The sequence below is a fragment of the Passer domesticus genome, chromosome Z (assembly GCF_036417665.1).
Source record: "Passer domesticus isolate bPasDom1 chromosome Z, bPasDom1.hap1, whole genome shotgun sequence".
Classification (NCBI taxonomy): Eukaryota; Metazoa; Chordata; class Aves; order Passeriformes; family Passeridae; genus Passer; species Passer domesticus.
The window spans coordinates 75,739,668-75,756,472 of NC_087512.1; the positions used below are offsets into that span (position 1 = coordinate 75,739,668).

At 50.7% G+C, this 16,805-nt stretch overlaps 2 protein-coding genes and 1 long non-coding RNA gene across 3 annotated transcripts in view; 2 read left to right on the forward strand and 1 right to left on the reverse strand.

The window, feature by feature from the left end:
* Positions 1-16,805, forward strand: part of LOC135289658 (TOG array regulator of axonemal microtubules protein 2-like) — a 311,721-nt gene that overhangs the window by 92,402 nt on the left and 202,514 nt on the right. The window lies entirely within an intron of this gene.
* On the forward strand, positions 2,916-4,987 carry LOC135289967 (uncharacterized). The gene is made up of 2 exons (XR_010352706.1): positions 2,916-3,415; positions 3,779-4,987. It is a non-coding gene; the product is annotated as an uncharacterized LOC135289967 (long non-coding RNA).
* LOC135290089 (zinc finger protein 541-like) lies at positions 6,710-9,215 on the reverse strand. Its single transcript, XM_064403994.1, has 5 exons — positions 9,139-9,215; positions 8,716-8,804; positions 8,099-8,185; positions 7,156-7,240; positions 6,710-6,714 (listed from the first exon to the last, which is right to left on the reverse strand). Exons 1-5 carry the CDS (start codon positions 9,200-9,202, stop codon positions 6,710-6,712), a joined length of 330 nt encoding a protein of 109 aa, XP_064260064.1. The 5' UTR covers positions 9,203-9,215.

Consider the following 16,805-nt stretch of genomic DNA (forward strand, 5'->3'; position numbering starts at 1 on the left):
TAAAGCCCGAGGTGTTTTCCTGCTGCAGTGGTCGCTGCCAGCCAGCGGCAGCAGCTGGGGCTGAGGCCCAGCAAGCGGGGCCGGCACAGCCCCGCAGCCCCGTGCCCGCCCCTCAGGGCCCCGTGCGCAATGGCGGCAGCAGGGGACGAGGAGGCCGCGGGCTGCGGGCAGCGCTGCCGCCCCGCCGGGCCACACGCCGCGGGCGGCTTCAGCAGCAGCACAGGAGCTCTGGGGACACTGGTGCCGCAGCCGGTGACGGGCCGCCGAGCAGCACAATGGCGCGGAGCGCGGTAAGGGAGAGCCTGGGCGTGTGGCCCCTCAAGGAACAAAGGAGGGCCGTGTTCATCGGTGCCTCCCCTCGGGCAGGAATGGAGGGCCCGAGATGGTGCTCAGAGCCAAGGCCGAGGCAGCTGGGCAGCCTGCCTGGGTGCTACGTAGGAAGGAGATGTCACCAAGACACCCTCCAGCCTGCTCTGGCCCTCTGCTCATTATGGGCTCCGGCCTTCACGGTGGGCAGTGATGTGTGCTTGATTCCAGAGGATGCCATGGGCCGAGTTTCTGCAGCTTGTCAGCTACATAGGACTCTTACGAGCCTTGGAGAGAGACCTGAAGGGTGGAAATCTGTCAGTGCCTCTTTGCTTGCAGCTGGAAACACCTGGGGCTTAAGTGGTGCTTCAGGGACAACTGTACCAAAGGTGCTCTAGAAGGCTGTCCAAGAGCTTCTGAGCGGAGGTTGCCTGGCACACATAAGTCATGCATATTTATTTGCCAGAAGAGCTGCTCGGCTAAAAGGCCAGCAGTGTTACCTGATATCTGCAGCAACCAAGACATTTGTGTGTGTCCCGTGGCGGTGCCTGATGGTGTCCGAGGACAAGGCAGAGGGAGCTCAGGGGCTCTGGATGACTGCTTGAGGGATCTGGGCCGCATGTGGTATTTTCTTCCGCCACGTGCAGTGAGCCAGACCCAGGAAGGCTCTAGAGGTGAATGGCCGGCAGCCTGGTGTTCCCAGCAACAGTGTGGGAGTTTGAGCGTGGGTTACTCTACAGGACAGCAGGCCTGATGGTGGCACATGGGCTACATCTGCCTCAAAGGGAAAAAGGCTCTTGGCTCCAGAGTTAGCAGGGCTCCTTGAGAGAGCTTTAAGTAGCATTGGAAGTGGAAAAGGGAGTAAAGCAGGCTGACGGGGGAGATGCGTCAGCACTGCACAGCCATGTTTGTGTGACAGTGGAGGATGGAAGCAGTGCTGCCATCAAAGGTCATGAAAGTATAGCAGAAGTCATGGGAAAAGCAGGTTTTTGCCACAATTCTTTCAGACCAAAATACTACCAAAGAAACACTCTTGAATTTGGGCTTTTTACAGCAGCCTTCATCCAGGTCTTCTTCTAGGGAATTTCGGAGGAATAAGACATGAGTGCCTCTGCATTCCCATGCACAATGCTGCCTCCAAAATACTCCAGCCCTTCTCCATTTGGCTCCTTCCATTCCTGTGCAGAAGAAGGAAATTCAGTAGAGGGGAGGTGCAAGAATTCACAGGCAACGTGGGTGTACATTGGGGCCTTCACAGCCATCACTTTGGTATGAGGTCACAGAGCTCTGTTTGATGTCAGGTTCCAGAGCCCCACTGTGCTCTTCAGTGCTCACTCTGGGCAACACTGCAGCAGCAGCAGCAGCAGCAGCAGCAGCAGCAGCAGCAGCAGCAGCAGCAGCAGCAGCAGCAGCAGAAGAGTGTTTCTAGCAGGGGGGATCATGGTCCTGAGCCGCTACCTCCTGCTGCTCTTTCTCGTGGCCCTGCCAGCCCAGAATGCCCAGAGTGCTCCAGCAGCTGGGCAGGGAGCAGGTAGGCAGGCAGGGGCCAGCACACAGCCCTGGCTGGCAGCAGCGGGGCCGGGAGCAGGGATGGCTGAGCCGGGATGGCTGAGCCAGGAAGGCACCACGGGGCAGGCAGAGGGGCAGAGGCTCCAGGGGAGGTGTGAGGGGCTGCAGCTGCTTTAGGGTGCAGCATGGAGAGAGCTTCCTAAGGAGCAAGGATGTGGGGAGGGTCGGGTCAGGCCCGGAAGCTCAGCAGCAGTTCTCCATCACTCAGCAGTGGCTGTCCGTCCCTCCGCTCTGGTTGGCCAGCCTTCTGGTCCGGCTCCAGGGCTGACCCGCACACAGATCATGTGGGCACGCCACGGCTTTTCCCTTCATGTGGGAGCTGCCAGCTCAGTGTCCCAAGGGCAGCCAGACCCCCCTGCAGCTGTGAGGATGCAGACCTGCCTGAGCGTGCCCTATCAGTGCCTCCCACATCCAGGCCTTGAGGTGTGCCCATCAGGGCAGTGCACGTGATGGTAACTTCTTGTGGGTGTTTGCTTGTAGTTGTGCACACAGAGAGTGCTCTTTCAGCCCCTGAGCGAGGGGCAGATACCGTGCTGACTCCGAGCTGGTACCTCAAGCGTGAGTAGTCAGTCTGTCCTGCCTTCACAAAAAGGAGCGCCCCTTTTCCCTGTTTTATTCACGAGAAAAATACCGTCATAGGTTAACGTGCTTTTGTAAATCTAACAATAGGGATGAACGATGACAAGGTTCCTGAAGAGTTCCCTGAAGGATTGCCGGATGTTCCAGAGGAGCTCCTGGCAGCCTTGCATGAAGCCCCGTCTGGTTAGTATATCCCACTCTATTAACCCTGGCAGCCGGGAAGCTGAGCTTTTGCTTCCTGTAGGCATGTGCTGTATCCTGGACAGCCAGAAGCACTCAGTCAGAGTCTTGCTGCAGGCCCACTCCATTTCACACCTCCTGCAGGGAGCCCTAGAGATGGTCCAGCACAGCCTCTGCTCGCAGCTGTGCTTCCAGATGACTGCCAGGGGCATCTCCAGCTGCTGCTGCAGTTGTAGCATTTCCTGGCCAGGGCTGCTCTGTGCAGACATTGGCATCCAGATGTTGGGCAAAGGCCAGTGCTGAATTTGGGTTCGCCACACGCTCAGCACCGCATGGAGGCAGCAATGACATCAGAGCAAGCCTTGGCTGCCCCTTGCAAAGCTCAGGCTCAGGGACGGCTTGAAGCTGGAGTCCAAGGGTGAGGGGGAACCTGAAGGTACTCCTTCTGTGGGTCATTTGGTTGATTAAGTCTTGGCTGGTTTGGGTCTGCACTTCTTGTTGCACTGCAGAAAATCCAGCTGTCGATTCCTCCTGTCTTGGGAGGGACAGCGGCCTCGTCAGCGCCGCTTGCCGCAATGCCCAGGCCATGGTACCCTGCTTGTGCTGAGGGGCAGTGGCTTCTGCTTAATGTGTGCAATGTCTTGTTTTTCTGAAGAGACAGATTCTGAGACTGTGCCGGAGACCTTAGCTGTGGAAGAAAGTGACATTGTGCCAGGCTCACATGAAAAAAGAGAACCAATAGAGGACACCAGGACACTTGCTGAGCCTGAAGAATATTCAGGTGAGTGCTTGCTAGGTGCTGTCTTGGGCAAAGAGCAGCATTTCTGCTGCATCCCTGCAGTGCTCTCCATGGGTGAATTGCAGGTGCCCAGCACGCAGCCCGGGCCTGCAGCCCGGAGGACTAGATGGGGCAGTGCTGCTCCCTGGCACACACTGGCCTCTTGTGCATGAGAGCTCGATGGGATCCCTCTTGGTCCCTGATGCTAAGACACCAGAGCCAGAGGAAGCCATCTCTGAAGACAGCATCAGATGTCAGTTCTGATCCACTAGCAGTGCCAGTCCTTGGGCATCTGAAGCACACTGTGGGGTTATGCCTAGTGCAGAGCACAAACGCTGACTCTTGCATTGTCTCTTCTCCTGCCAGGGTCATCCGGTGGGCAAAAAGCCCAGACTGCTGGACACTGTGACCCGAGCAAGTACTACATCCTAGTAGGGACAGTAGCAGCCTCAGCTTTGCTTCTGCTTGGGGCAGTGTCTGGCTATCTAGTCATGCATCAGCTGCTGAAGAGAGACAGGTGAGTTATTAATTGCTGCCATTGGCAAGGAAGTCTTTGCAGCATGCAGGAGCGCCCAGGTGGCTCCTAGCAGGGCTCTGAGGAAACTGTGCTCCAAATTGCTATCTGTGAGGAGTCTTCTTGGAAATCTGTTTCTGCAGGAGGAGCCAGGAGGACAAAGAGGCAACAGGACAGGACTGGGACTCTTCCTGGGAAAGCTGTGGTCAGCCTAGAGGTGAAGCAGAGCCAGGAGAAGGAGCGGGAAGCGGCGAGAGAGCCCAAGGCAACGGGTTCAGGGACAGCTGCCGCCTGTTTCCTGAGCTCTTTGCAGCAGAGCTCGCCCGGCTGTACAAGAACATGAGCGCATACCCGTCACCTCTGCCCACCTGCTCCTTCTGTGCTCTGGCTGACAACGCCTCTTCACGGGACCACTGGATTTCCCTGGAGTCACCTCAGCCCACAGCATCCTCTTGGCCCTCCTACCACCAATACCTGCAGGACTACTATCTCTTAGAGGATGATGATTAGTGATAGTGATAGCCATAGATAGTGATAGTGATAGCCATAGATAGTGATAGTGGTAGTGATTCTTTTAGTGATAGTGATAGGGACACTTGATATTAGAGGGTGGTGGTTGTTTTAATGATAGTGATAGTTAATATTAGAGGATAGTGATGGTTTTAATGATAGCGTTCTTTAATATTAGGGGATAGTGATTGTTTCAATGATAGCGTTACTTGATATTAGAGGAGGGTGATTGTATTAGTGATAGTGATAGTCATAAATAGTGATAGTGGTAGTGATTCTTTTAGTGATAGTGATAGGGATACTTGATATTAGAGGGTGGTGGTTGTTTCAATGATAGTGATAGTTAATATTAGAGGATAGTGATTGTTTTAATGATAGCGTTCTTTGATATTAGAGGACAGTGATTGTATTAGCGATAGTGATAGTTAGTATTGGAGGATGGTGATTGTTTTTGTGATAGTGGTACATTTAGTGATAGTGATACTTGGTATTAGCAGACAATGATTGTTTTCTTGATCTTGATAAATAAATATTTTTCCAAAAGCAGTAAATTCTTGCCTGCTGCGGCTGTTTCTGTTGGGGCAGAACGCACAGAGCTGGGAGCAGGGCTGGGGCTGTGACAGGAGCTCTGAGAAACTTGCACTGCAGTGCAGGAGCTGCTTGTGCCACCTCAGCCTGCTTTCCCAGCAGTGGCCGTTCACAAAGCTTTCCTGCACCAGCATGGGGACACACTGGCTAGCAGTGACATGCAGAAACTTCTCTGGGAGCTCATTTGGGATGCTGCCCTGAATCAGGAAGGTCTGGGCAGAGAGGGAAAGATGTTCTGCGAGGGATGGCTGTCCAGCAGTGAGCACATCAAGGAGACCCGAGGTGGTGACTTAGGTCGTGGCAGTCCCTCCCCGAAGAGCTTCAAGAGAGGAGCATCAAGGAGCAGAAAGCTGGAGCCGGGCTGTGTGAGAGGGGAAGGAATGTCCTATCAATCACAGGAGCCTTCTTAAAAATTAGATGGATAGCAGTGAATATAATTATAATAAAAATTACAGTCTTGTCACACTCAGGTTTGGAAAAAGCCCAGAGCTGGAATACAACAGAGAACTTTTGTGGAGGATTTTGTGAACAGCTAGCTAGTTGACAAAGGTCACACTGATATAATAGCGTTAGTTAAGCAAGAAGGAGATGAGGATAGGAGTCAGCAGTCAATGTCCAAACCTGGCAAGGGCAGTGTGCCCTTGGTGCAACATCAGGATGGGGGAGAGGATCGTTAGTTAGAAATATGAAGAAAAGATGTGGACAGCTGCAACATAGTAGCCACAAGAATGCTAAGGTAGGCGTAGTTAGCTGATAAGTAACTAACCAATAATGAGTTCGTCTTTTGCAATACGTATTGGCCTCATTAACACCAATATAAATGTGTGTGGCTATCAATAAAGTTTTGAGATTTGCTGATCACTCATATTGAGTGCCGCATTTCTTCCGCCGATTACCCCAGGCCTCAACCCACTACTTTTATCCCAGCAAGTACAGTGAGACAAGAGGACCCCTTTAGATCCAATGCATTGAATTCAGCAAAGCCTCCCCAGCCACTCCCAGCTGAGATGTTCAGGAATCAAAGGAGGAAGCTCCACCATGATTTCATTGGCAGTAATGGTGACATGCCTCTGGAAGTGCTGCCAGCTGAGCCAGGGGCTGGGCCTGTGGGGGACTCATGTGCCCCCATTGCTCTCTCAGGGCAAATGCCGTGTGTGCAACACCAAGGAAATGTAACGAACATTGCCTCAGGGATTTCATACAGACAAAAAGGCAAAATGGAACAAACTTTGGTTTAATGATAAAGACAGATCATGTCTCAACAAAGGCAAAATGTGAAAAGTTGAAGCATAGATACACCAAACCTCTTACATTTATTGCTAAATCTAACGCTACTAATACATCTTGAATAATACTTATATATCTTAGCTAATAAACAGAGAGATTCCTATCATGTAATAGAAGAATAAAGAATCCTAAAAACTTGAAAAACAATCTTATTTCTATCTAGTCCTCTTGACGCCTAACTCCTGCTAGCCTGGGGCAAATGCAGGGCTAATTTGGCCTTTTCTTCTTGGGGAGAGGCTGTGCATCCTTGCGTGGGCGATGTCTTCTTCTGTGCTTGTTCCTCTCCTTGATGGTTTCAAACTCCCTGGAAGACAGGAAACAAACCATCCATTGTTAACTTCATACACACCATTAAGCCAAGTGCCGAGATCTCCCTTTTTGGATGAATTTCCATCCTTTCAGGCTGTGACACATTTATAAAGTGATCAGCACTGTGAGTCTGATCTTTCTGGTTCCAATTCTTTGAAATGTCTTCCTCCTTTTGCTTGATCCTAGGTTTAATTGGATCAGCAGCATCAAAGCAAGCTTTGATGCATGTGTTCCTGCTTGTATGAACTGTGTCTTGTTGGGGCATGGCAAGGTTTCACTGGGAATGCTGGGTTTGAACGAAGCTGTTTGGGTTCCAAGTGGGCTGTAAGCTTGAGCAGGGCTGCCAGGGGCGATCCTGCAAGTGGCTTCAGCTTGCCCTGTGGTGCCTTTGGAAAGGGTCAGCGTGCTTTAGGCCAAAGGGGCAGCTGGGAGCAGAAGGAGGAGGAGCTTGCGCACCGTTGGCACTGCCCGCACGGAAAGGGGCCTCCCGCCGGCTGGGGCGGCTGGCGCGGTTGGCAGCAGGGACACCCCGCGCTGCCAGCCCGCTTGCGGCTTCTCTTCCCTGTCTCCCCTGTCTCCTTCCTGGGAGGGCTTTTGCTCCTCTTCAGTTTGCCCGCAGTCTGGAAATCAAAGAATTCTTATCAGTGCTTCCTTCCTCCCAGAAAGCTGGAATTCGCAGCGTCCACACCAAAAATCTATTGGCCTAGCAAATTCTTCCAAACCCCAAAGAGCTGAGAGAAGGGCTGGATATGGCAGTGGGCTGCGGCAGGCTGCCAACCATGGAGGTTGGAGGAAAATACTCCCCTTTACCACAGCTCTAAGGGGGTGGGATAAATACATGGCTATCTCTAGTTGCACATGTCTTATTTCTACCTCTCTGCCTAACATCTATTTATCTCTGGTTTTCCTCCCCACATGTCTAGGGCATGGCTTTTACATTCAGTCACACTAGTGAAGACACATGATTACCCATTTTCTGCTACCCAAAATAATCTCTCTCTCTCCCTCTCTCTGTCTCTCTCTGTGAAGCAAATTGCTCTCTGCCAGTAAGGAAAGTATTAAAGGTGCCATTGCAGCGGCAGCTCCTTCTTGGGGATACGCTGGGGTGCTACAAAAGATCTCTAAAATTTGGCAGCATCCCCATGAAGGCAGCCCAGATGACTGATGTTAGCAAGCAGTGGGGAATGAAGGGTCTGATTGGAACCTGAGGGTGCCAGCCCTTGAGAAACCGATTTGTAGAGAGTCAAACCCCATTTTGGTGGCGGTGCTGCTTTGTTGGGTCAAAGTTGTGCTCCAGAATTCCATATTTCAGGGCAGCAGCACAACAAAAATCTGGGCAGCACCTGCTGCGCCTCTCCCAGTGCGTGGGACCAAGGGACCCTGGAAAAGCAGCATCTGGTGTGGCTTGCCAGCAGGGTTTGTGCCCTTCTGCCAGTTTCTTGACCCTGCTGGCATGTCTGGATTTTCTTCCCACTCACGTGAGCAAGAGTGCTGCTGGCAAGTTTCTGCTCTTTTTTCCAGCAGTAGTAGTGCTCCACACACTGTGCCACGGTCTTACTCGGGATCTGTTGTGAAGAGAAAAAGAAGGAATCTGAAACAGCCGTCCCATAGGGTGCATTGGAGAACACTGAGAATACAGAGTAAAGTAGGAATTAAAATGATGGAGAAAACTGAGGAAGGTGTAAAATGAAATCAATATGCAGGAGTCAGAGAGGCATTATGCAATGTAATAAACCGAGTCTTATGCTACATGGTACAACATGTAATGCACAGATCAACAACAAGTCCCTCTAGCAGAGTTCTTCTTCGCCCTGTTCACTGCAGTTTTCCCAGCACAAGGTGTTGTGGAAGCAGCAGCACACCTGGGAGACAAGTCTAACAGAACAGAGCTTTGTCTTCCAAAAGAGCCTGGAGAGAAGGGCTGCAGAGGCAGGATCATCATTTTCACACAGGCCTTCCATGTCCTGTTCTGTGACTATTTTAACAGTTCTGGTACTTGAGAAGAGAGGGACATAGGTGCAGTATTTGGTACCAGCAATAATCAACATGTCCCTTCTGATGATCTGCCAAGGTGAGGAATGTCTTATGGCTTTACCTTCTTCTGGATGAGATGGAAATCCTTGCCGTAGGTGTGGAAAGCCTTTTGGAAGGCCTCCTTCTCCTCAGGTGTCCATCTATCAGAGCCTGGCAAGAAAAAGCAGCAGCTGAATTGATCCCTCTAGCCACTTGAAGCAGATCCCACTGGCTGCCGAAAGCAAGCTGGCACCAGCCGTCATTCATGTGTGTGCATGTCTGCTCCCTCAGAAGGGGATGAAGACGAGAGCAGGCATTCCCCAGGGAAAAAAGCATGGAAAATGAGTCAAGCTGAAGGAGTAGATGCTGGTGCTTTCCCCATCCCCAGAGAAGGCGAGATCGTGTGCGGGTTCAAAGCACAACTAATTGAAGCAGAAATGCTTGACACGGCCATTAAGGGCACGGCAGCATGTGTCAGTGAAGGAAGAAGCCGGGCTTAGGTTACCTGCATAATGATAATCAGCCAAGGGATGGCCTTGAGCTGTTGGAGGTCCCCCCGAGAGCAACATCTCCAGAGCCTCCTGCAAGATGCAAAGGAAAAAGGCTTGAGCTGCCCCACAACACAAAAAAGGAGCCAAACCCCACCAATGCTGCCCTTCAGCCGCTTTGCCTCTTCAGCTGAGGATTCGGGCCACTGGCTCTCATATGGGTCAAAGATTGCGCTTTACTCCCAGTCCCTCATTTCTGCTGCCCAGCCCTTGGCTCCTGCTCCCCAAGGGTAGCATTTTCCTCTCTAACTCCATGATTTTGCTCCTCCTGCACCCCAAATTGCCTCAGCTGACTGCGGCTTCTGGGAATTGTCCCTCAAAATGTCTTCGAGAACACAGATCTCCAGGAGGTTTTCAAGGCAGCAGGCTGCAGGACCCTGCGCCACTGCCTCCAGGAGAGATCTTGTCCCTGCTGGAGCCATTTGGGCTCAGCCCTGCCGCAGCTGGACGAGACACAGCAGGCAGCGAGTGCTCTGCTGCTTGTGAACTCCCTTCTTCAAGGAGCAGCCAGGAAAGGCTGTCCCGCTGCCCGGGCCTTATCAATTCCCTGCCCACTCTTGCCCGCGCCCAAACAGCCGCTTCCTACCGGAACGCTGCCGCGAGCCTGGTGCAGGCAGTGCAGGGCGAGCTCCAGCTGAGCTGCTGCCCTGGGAAGGCCACGGGAGCTGGCCATGTCCAACAGTTCTCTGACTGCAAGCACAACAAAAACCCACCCAAAGTCAGTCTTGAGCCAGCAAAGTGGAAGGCTTTCCATACAAGGCAGAAGGAAAGCACAAGAGCTAAAGCCTGCAGCTTGGAGAGCACGAAAGGGAGAGCAAAGTAAGGGGCAGCTGAAGCAAGGGCCCACCTATTGCTGCCTCTCCCTTCCATGCAGATTTTGGCATAGGGAGTGGGGGCCAATCTCCCCTCTTCCAGTGGCACATGCCTCTGAACCATTTGGAGAGCAGCACAGTTGCTCTTTTTCCTGCTCTGCTGCAGAAGCAGAGCATTCTCCTTGCCCCTACCACTTCCAGAAGGGAAGATGGGCATGACAAGGAGAGAAGCAGAGCCTGCCAAAAGATGCCTTTTTGCCAAAAACCAGCATTTTACACACCCAACTATCTCAGGAGTGGAAGGAAAGCTTGATAGCTACCTCTGTCTGGTTTTTCCAGGTCAGGGTCGTCTTCCTCCAAGGGCTTCCAGACCAGGGTTGCAGGCTCTTCATCCTCACTTGGCGGCCCGGTCTGCACCTCAGGGAGCTCAGCCTGAAAGTCACTGCCAACATTGATGTGTCTAGAGGAAGAAGGAGTAGGACGTAAGAAAGGCAAGTGGTCAAGAGACACCTGGCGTGCAGCCACGGTCTTGGACCAATCCCACCCTGACTCTGAAAGAGCAGTTGTCCTGCTCGCCGTTCCTCAAGTTTGCTGTACTTTAACCCTAGGCCAAAACTCACGGCTCAGTGTGGGCGCTTGCTTTCCTTTTCATTGTGCCTCTCCTTTCCACCTGAAAGAGATCAAAACAACCCTCCAGATAAAACTCATTCTGCCAAGATGTGTCGGTAACCTTGCTTCTCATCCTCACCACTGAAAACCCCAAGCTCCTCTGTCCCAGCTCCCCTCCATTAGGTGTCATTGCTGTGTTTTTCACTTGGAATTTCTGAGACAGGTCCCTCTAGCAGTCTGCAGCTTCCTGAAGAAGGAAAGCTGAAGGGCAGGCACTAGAGTGCCTTGAGTCTTGGGGCCAGTGAGAAGAGCCAAGAGGATGCATGGAAGATGCACTACTGCAGGCTTGGGTTGGATGGAAGGAATAGGTTCTTCAGCCAGAGGGGGCTTGGGCACTGGAACTGCCTCCCCAGGGAAGGACTCCCAGCACCAAGGCTGAGAGAGCTCCAAAAGTCTTTGGACACTGCTCTTGGGCAAAGGCTGGGATTCTTAAGGCTGTCCTGAGCAGGCCCAGGTGCTGGGCTCCATGATCTTTGGGAGTCCCTTCCAGCCCAGAAAATGCTGTGACACTGTGATTGTGTTCCTGAGAAGCACCACTCAAGAGGGCATTTCATAGCTGCCTCTGACCGTGAGGCAGAGCCAGCCCTACACAGATTGAAAAACACAGACGAATCTATGGCAATATCTCTCTGGAAAAGAGATGTAAGGCAGGTGGGAAAAAATCAAAAAAGCTATGAAAATAGAATATTGTTCCAGTGGCTGGAAGTGATGTAAGTATGTGAGTATATAGGAATTGCTGAAACCAGATCATTTCTGAGGATGAAAGCCAGTACTGCAGGACAAGCCCAGCAAACTGCTTCCATGCTCTGATGGGCAGGCATCCCAGAGGAGAAGTCCCATCCTTCTGTTTTTTCAAGCTTTGCAGCAGGTGTGACCAGAGTGAGGGCGTAACAGGATTAGTGGACACTGAACCCCTGACCTCCTCCGGAATGACCAATTGGCTTTGGGGTTACCACAACGTAGTTTTAGGACTTAAATGGGTGCCACGAACTTTTACACGGGTCATCAGAGGACGAGAATCTGCAAGTGCACCGTGACAGCTCCCTACGTCCTCTATGGAAAGGTCTGTATTTCCCCTGGAGGCAGCATTATTCCTGGAGAAGTTGCAGCCTGCTTTCATGTGCAACCTCGTCTGGGGAAAGTGACCACGCACCGTGTCTGTGGTGCTTGGTTGCAGAGCCAGCTGGAGCCTCCTGCTGTTCTGTGAGTGCTTTGGGGACCACGGAGATTTTCTTACCTTGCACAGTGCCAAAGTGCTGTGGGGATGCCTGGCGGCAGACGAGGAGATGAGGATATCGCTGCAGAGGCCAGCTGTGGCGCTGAGTGCAGAAGGTGGCTGCTGAGGGACAGCCAGGAGCAGATGCTGCAGCTGCTGCTCCAGCGCTGCTCCACCAGTGTTCCACCAACGGCCGCAGGAGCAGCAGACAAGGGCAGTTGCTATGGGCACAGCCCAACATTCCATGCAGAACCCCAGGGGAACCATGGGACAGAAACAGGGATAGGCCAACTTTGCCCCTTATACCTCTTCTGCTGAGAGTTTGCTCTGAGGAGCTCCCCATTGGGGCTTTTCTCCTCAGTCCTCTGGACATGGAAAAGCAGAGCCGGGACAGCTCTGGCTCTCCTCTGTGCTTCTCTGTAAGGTGCCTGCAGCTGAACAGGCAGAGGAGGCTGGCTCTGTCCAAGGGCCCATTCCACATTTCCTGCACTGCAGAACCACAAGGACTCCTGCCGCTGCCTCTCCTCTGGCTCTGAGAGGAGCTAGAGCTTGCAAATTGTTCCGTGCAGAACCAAGTGCAAAGCTTTCTCTCCAAGTGGCGGCATTCATCCTGCCCCTATTCTGAATTGTCTGGTGCCCAATAATGTCACTTGATGTTTTCCCTCCTTTGGCCTGCTGAGCTGGTCTCTCACCTCAACACCCCATCCCTGAAACTTGGAGAAACGGGATGTTTCTCAGGGCAGCTGATGGGGACACACACACTGGGGCAGTGCACCAGCATTGCTGTAGTCAACAGGTCATGCAGAATTTCTAGGTCTCTCTTCCAGCTCCCTTGAAGAAGGGAGAATGTTCATCTCTACTACTCTGGCATTCCTCTAAAGAAGGAACACCAAGAGAATTTCTTTTCCACACTAATGGCCTTCACCTTTGTTTGAATACTTAGGTGCCAGATATGGCAAAACCCAGCCACTTGTACTGCTTTCCTGCCTAAGGTTTAAGCAAAAGCAAATCTTGCTTCCTTCCCAGCCTGCATGTTACACGCACGCCAGCCACCTGCTGGGAAAACATCTGGAACGAGGCCCACTGCAATGCAGATACTTTGTAGGCTCCAGATCCCACCTGCACTGGCTCCAGCAGGCAAGGGCAAGCTTTGGTCACTTCCCAGAAGCAGCCTGGCCATTCCCCCCTGCCTCGCCCCCTCGCCATCCTCCACAGCCCCTGCTGCCAAAGCCTTGCTAGGCAGAGCCATTTGCTGGGCTCGGTAAAAGAGTGACTTGGATTCTTCTTTGGCACAAATACCAAAGCTGTGAGAAGGGAGAGGATCAGGTTCACAGCCGCTCTGCTTTAGCTAAGGACATTACTGGAGGCTCAGAGACTGGTCCTTTAAAGAGAAACTGAATCTGAACTCCTGGTGTCTTTGTGGTGCATGTGGATATTTCTTTTCTAGAATCAGAGGGGTTAGAAAAGTCCTCCAAGGTGCTCAAGTCCATCTGTCCCCCAAAATGAAACAAAGTTATGTTGCTGGGCAACAAAAAGGCCTCAACCCACTACTTTTATCCCAGCAAGTACAGTGAGACAAGAGCACTCCTTTAGATCCAATGCATTGAATTCAGCAAAGCCTCCCCAGCCACTCCCAGCTGAGATGTTCAGGAATCAAAGGAGGAAGCTCCACCATGATTTCATTGGCAGTAATGGGGGCACGCCTCTGGAAGTGCTGCCAGCTGAGCCAAGGGCTGGGCCTGGGGGGGACTCCTGTGCCCCCATTGCTCTCTCAGGGCAAATGCCGTGCGTGCAACACCAAGGAAATGTAATGAACACTGCCTCAGGGATTTCATACAGACAAAAAGGCAAAATGGAACAAACTTTGGTTTAATGATACAGACAGATCATATCTCAACAAAGACAAAATGAGAAAAGATGGAGCATAGTGAACATGTAACCTCTTACATGTCATGATAAATAACACACTATTAATCTACTAGTAATCTAACACAACTAATCATCTCATACTACTAATACATCTTTAATATTACTAATGTATCTTAACTAATAAATTGAGAAATTCCTATCACGTAAACTTAATGGACAAATAAAGAATCCTAAAAATCTTAAAAAGCTATCTTATTTCTATCTAATCCTCTTGAGGCCTAACTCTTGCTAGCCTGGGGCAAATGCAGGGCTGATTTGGCCTTTTCTTCTTGGGGAGAGGCTGTGCATCCTTGCGTGGGCGATGTCTTCTTCTGTGCTTGTTCCTCTCCTTGATGGTTTCAAACTCCCTGGAAGACAGGAAACAAACCATCCATTGTTAACTTCATACACACCATTAAGCCAAGCGCCAAGATCTCCCTTTTTGGATGAATTTTTGTCTTTTCAGGCTGTGACACATTTGTAAACTGGAGAGCACCGTGAGTCTGATCTTTCTGGTTTCAATTCTTTGAAATGTCTTCCTCCTTTTGCTTCATCCTAGGTTTAATTGGATAAGCAGCATCAAAGCAAGCTTTGATGCATGTGTTCCTGCTTGTATGAACTGTGTCGTGTTGGGGCATGGCAAGGTTTCACTGGGAATGCTGGGTTTGAAGGAAGCTGTTTGGGTTTCAAGTGGGCTGTAAGCTTGAGCAGGGCTGCCAGGGGCGATCCTGCAAGTGGCCTCAGCTTGCCCTGTGGTGCCTTTGGAAAGGGTCAGCGTGCTCTAGGCCAAAGGGGCAGCTGGGAGCAGAAGGAGGAGGAGCTTGCGCACCGTTGGCACTGCCCGCACGGAAAGGGGCCTCCCGCCGGCTGGGGCGGCTGGCGCGGTTGGCAGCAGGGACACTCCGCGCTGCCAGCCCGCTTGCGGCTTCTCTTCCCTGTCTCCCCTGTCTCCTTCCTGGGAGGGCTTTTCCTCCTCTTCCGTTTGCCTGCAGTCTGGAAATCAAAGAATCCTTATCAGTGCTTCCTTCCTCTCAGAAAGCTGGAATTCACAGCGTCCACCCCAAAAATCTATTGGCCTAAGCAAATTCTTCCAAACCCCGAAGAGCTGAGAAGAGGGCTGGATATGGCAGGGGGCTGCAGCACGTTGCCAACCCAGCACTTGCAGGAAAATACTCCTCTTTACCACAGCTCTAATGGATGGGATAAATACGTGGCTATCTCTAGTTCTACATATCTTATTTCTACCTCTCTCCCTAACATCTGTTTATCTCTGGTTTTCCTCCCCACATGTCTAGGGCATGGGTTTAACATTCAGTCAAATTAGTGAAGACACATGATTACCCATTTTCTGCTACCCAAAATAATCTCTCTCTTTCCTTATCTTCCACTTGGAATTTTTGCGGCATTTATTTTTCTTTCCCCTTGATCAGTGCTAAAATGAAAGTTTCCCTTCCAAGCTTCAGTTTCTTCATTGATCCTGTCAAGCATTTTCTCAGAAGCTTTTTTCATGGAATTGAGTGTTAATTTCAGCAATTTTGGTGATTTTCTGTGTGATTTCTGCAAGTCTCCTGTTTATTAGGGCACCGCTTGGGAAGGCAGAAAGAGAAAAAGGATGTTTCTGTATGTCTGTATTCACTAGTGGAATATTCTTGGATAGGGAGAGTGATTAGCTGCATTTTACATGTACTGCTAACCTGAAAGTGCAACAGGTAACTTGGGGAGAAATCAAAGCCAGATCTCTCCTTCTACCAGCCTGTTTTCAAATGTAAAGTAAATAGAGCAGGGTGAGAATGTTAGTGCTCCATTAGTGCATCCATAGATTCCTGCTATGCCTGGGAACCTGATGCTCGGAGTCTTCCGCGTTTAGGGGAACTGCATTTCAGGGAACTGCATTTCAGCAAAAAGAGTCCCTGTGCACAGGCGCCAAAGGGAAGAGGGTCCCACGGAGAGTCGGCCGAGGAACGACTCTCACAGCCCATGTGGCTGCATGCTGCTCCCCTTTGTTAAGCAACTTTGGCACATTTGTCCTTCTCTAGACACTGTCTCACGCCACTAATGCTTAATGCTCCTTGGTTCAGTAGCTGCATTCACACATGCATGTTAATTACTGATTGGCTGTCACGCCATAAGCATCTTTAGCTAAGGTGTGCCAAATTAGCAGCTCCCACTTGTGTGTGCTTGGCATTTGGTTTCATCTGGGCACAATGCTCCTTCTTCCTTGATGTATCTGCTTGAGGACAGCACATGGTCTGTCTCGTTCTGGGGACAGTACATGGTCTTCAGAGTAACTGTGTAAACTGCAGACCAGATTTTCCAATTGTCACAGGAGAATGCCATGGCCTTGTTCAGCCAGGAACCCTTCTACAGTTTGTGGACCCATTTTCTGTATGGCCAGAGGCTTTTCCTTGCCACAAAAAAACCCCAACAGAAAAACAAAAAAACCCCACAAACTTTCAAATACAAAACCAAAACAAAACAATGCAAAAACAAACAAACAAACAAACAAAAGACCCAAAACAAAACAAAACAAAACCACGACCCAAAATCAACAATAGCAACAATAGCAAAAAACCCAAACAAACAAACAAACAAAAACCTAAAAAACCAAACCAAAACAAAAAGGTAAAAAAATTAAAAATCAAAAAACCAAAAAACAAACCAACTCAAAGAATTACCTCAAGTAGTAATAAAAGAAAAACTACTAAGATTAGGGATTCCTTGATTCCTTTTGGAATGTCATCAGATACAGATTCTCATTTCAGAGCTGAAACTGTACAAAAGTTATGTAAAACACTCCCAGTTAAATGGGACCTACTCAGCCCATGGTCATTTCCAGCAACAAGGCTGACAGAACAAATCAGAGTCTAAAACCAGAAATGAATAAAAGTGACCAGGAAAACTCACTGAAGTGGCCACCAGTGCTTCCCCTTACTCTCTTGAGATTCAGAATTCCAGTGGCTTCTAAAGAAAAAGTGAGCCCATAGGAAATGCTCTATGGAAGGCACTACAAAGTTCCAAT

What these genes read in the sequence shown, in the direction of transcription:
- LOC135290089 (XM_064403994.1), bottom strand. Translation starts at nt 9,202, where the DNA reads ATGTTGCTCTCGGGGGGACCTCCAACAGCTCAAGGCCATCCCTTGGCT. An exon ending in TCCATCTCATCCAGAAGAAG is followed by an intron (nt 8,186 to 8,715) that starts GTAAAGCCATAA and finishes TCTTCACAACAG; the next exon opens with ATCCCGAGTAAGACCGTGGC. An exon ending in CCAGCAGCACTCTTGCTCAC is followed by an intron (nt 7,241 to 8,098) that starts GTGAGTGGGAAG and finishes TTTGATTTCCAG; the next exon opens with ACTGCGGGCAAACTGAAGAG.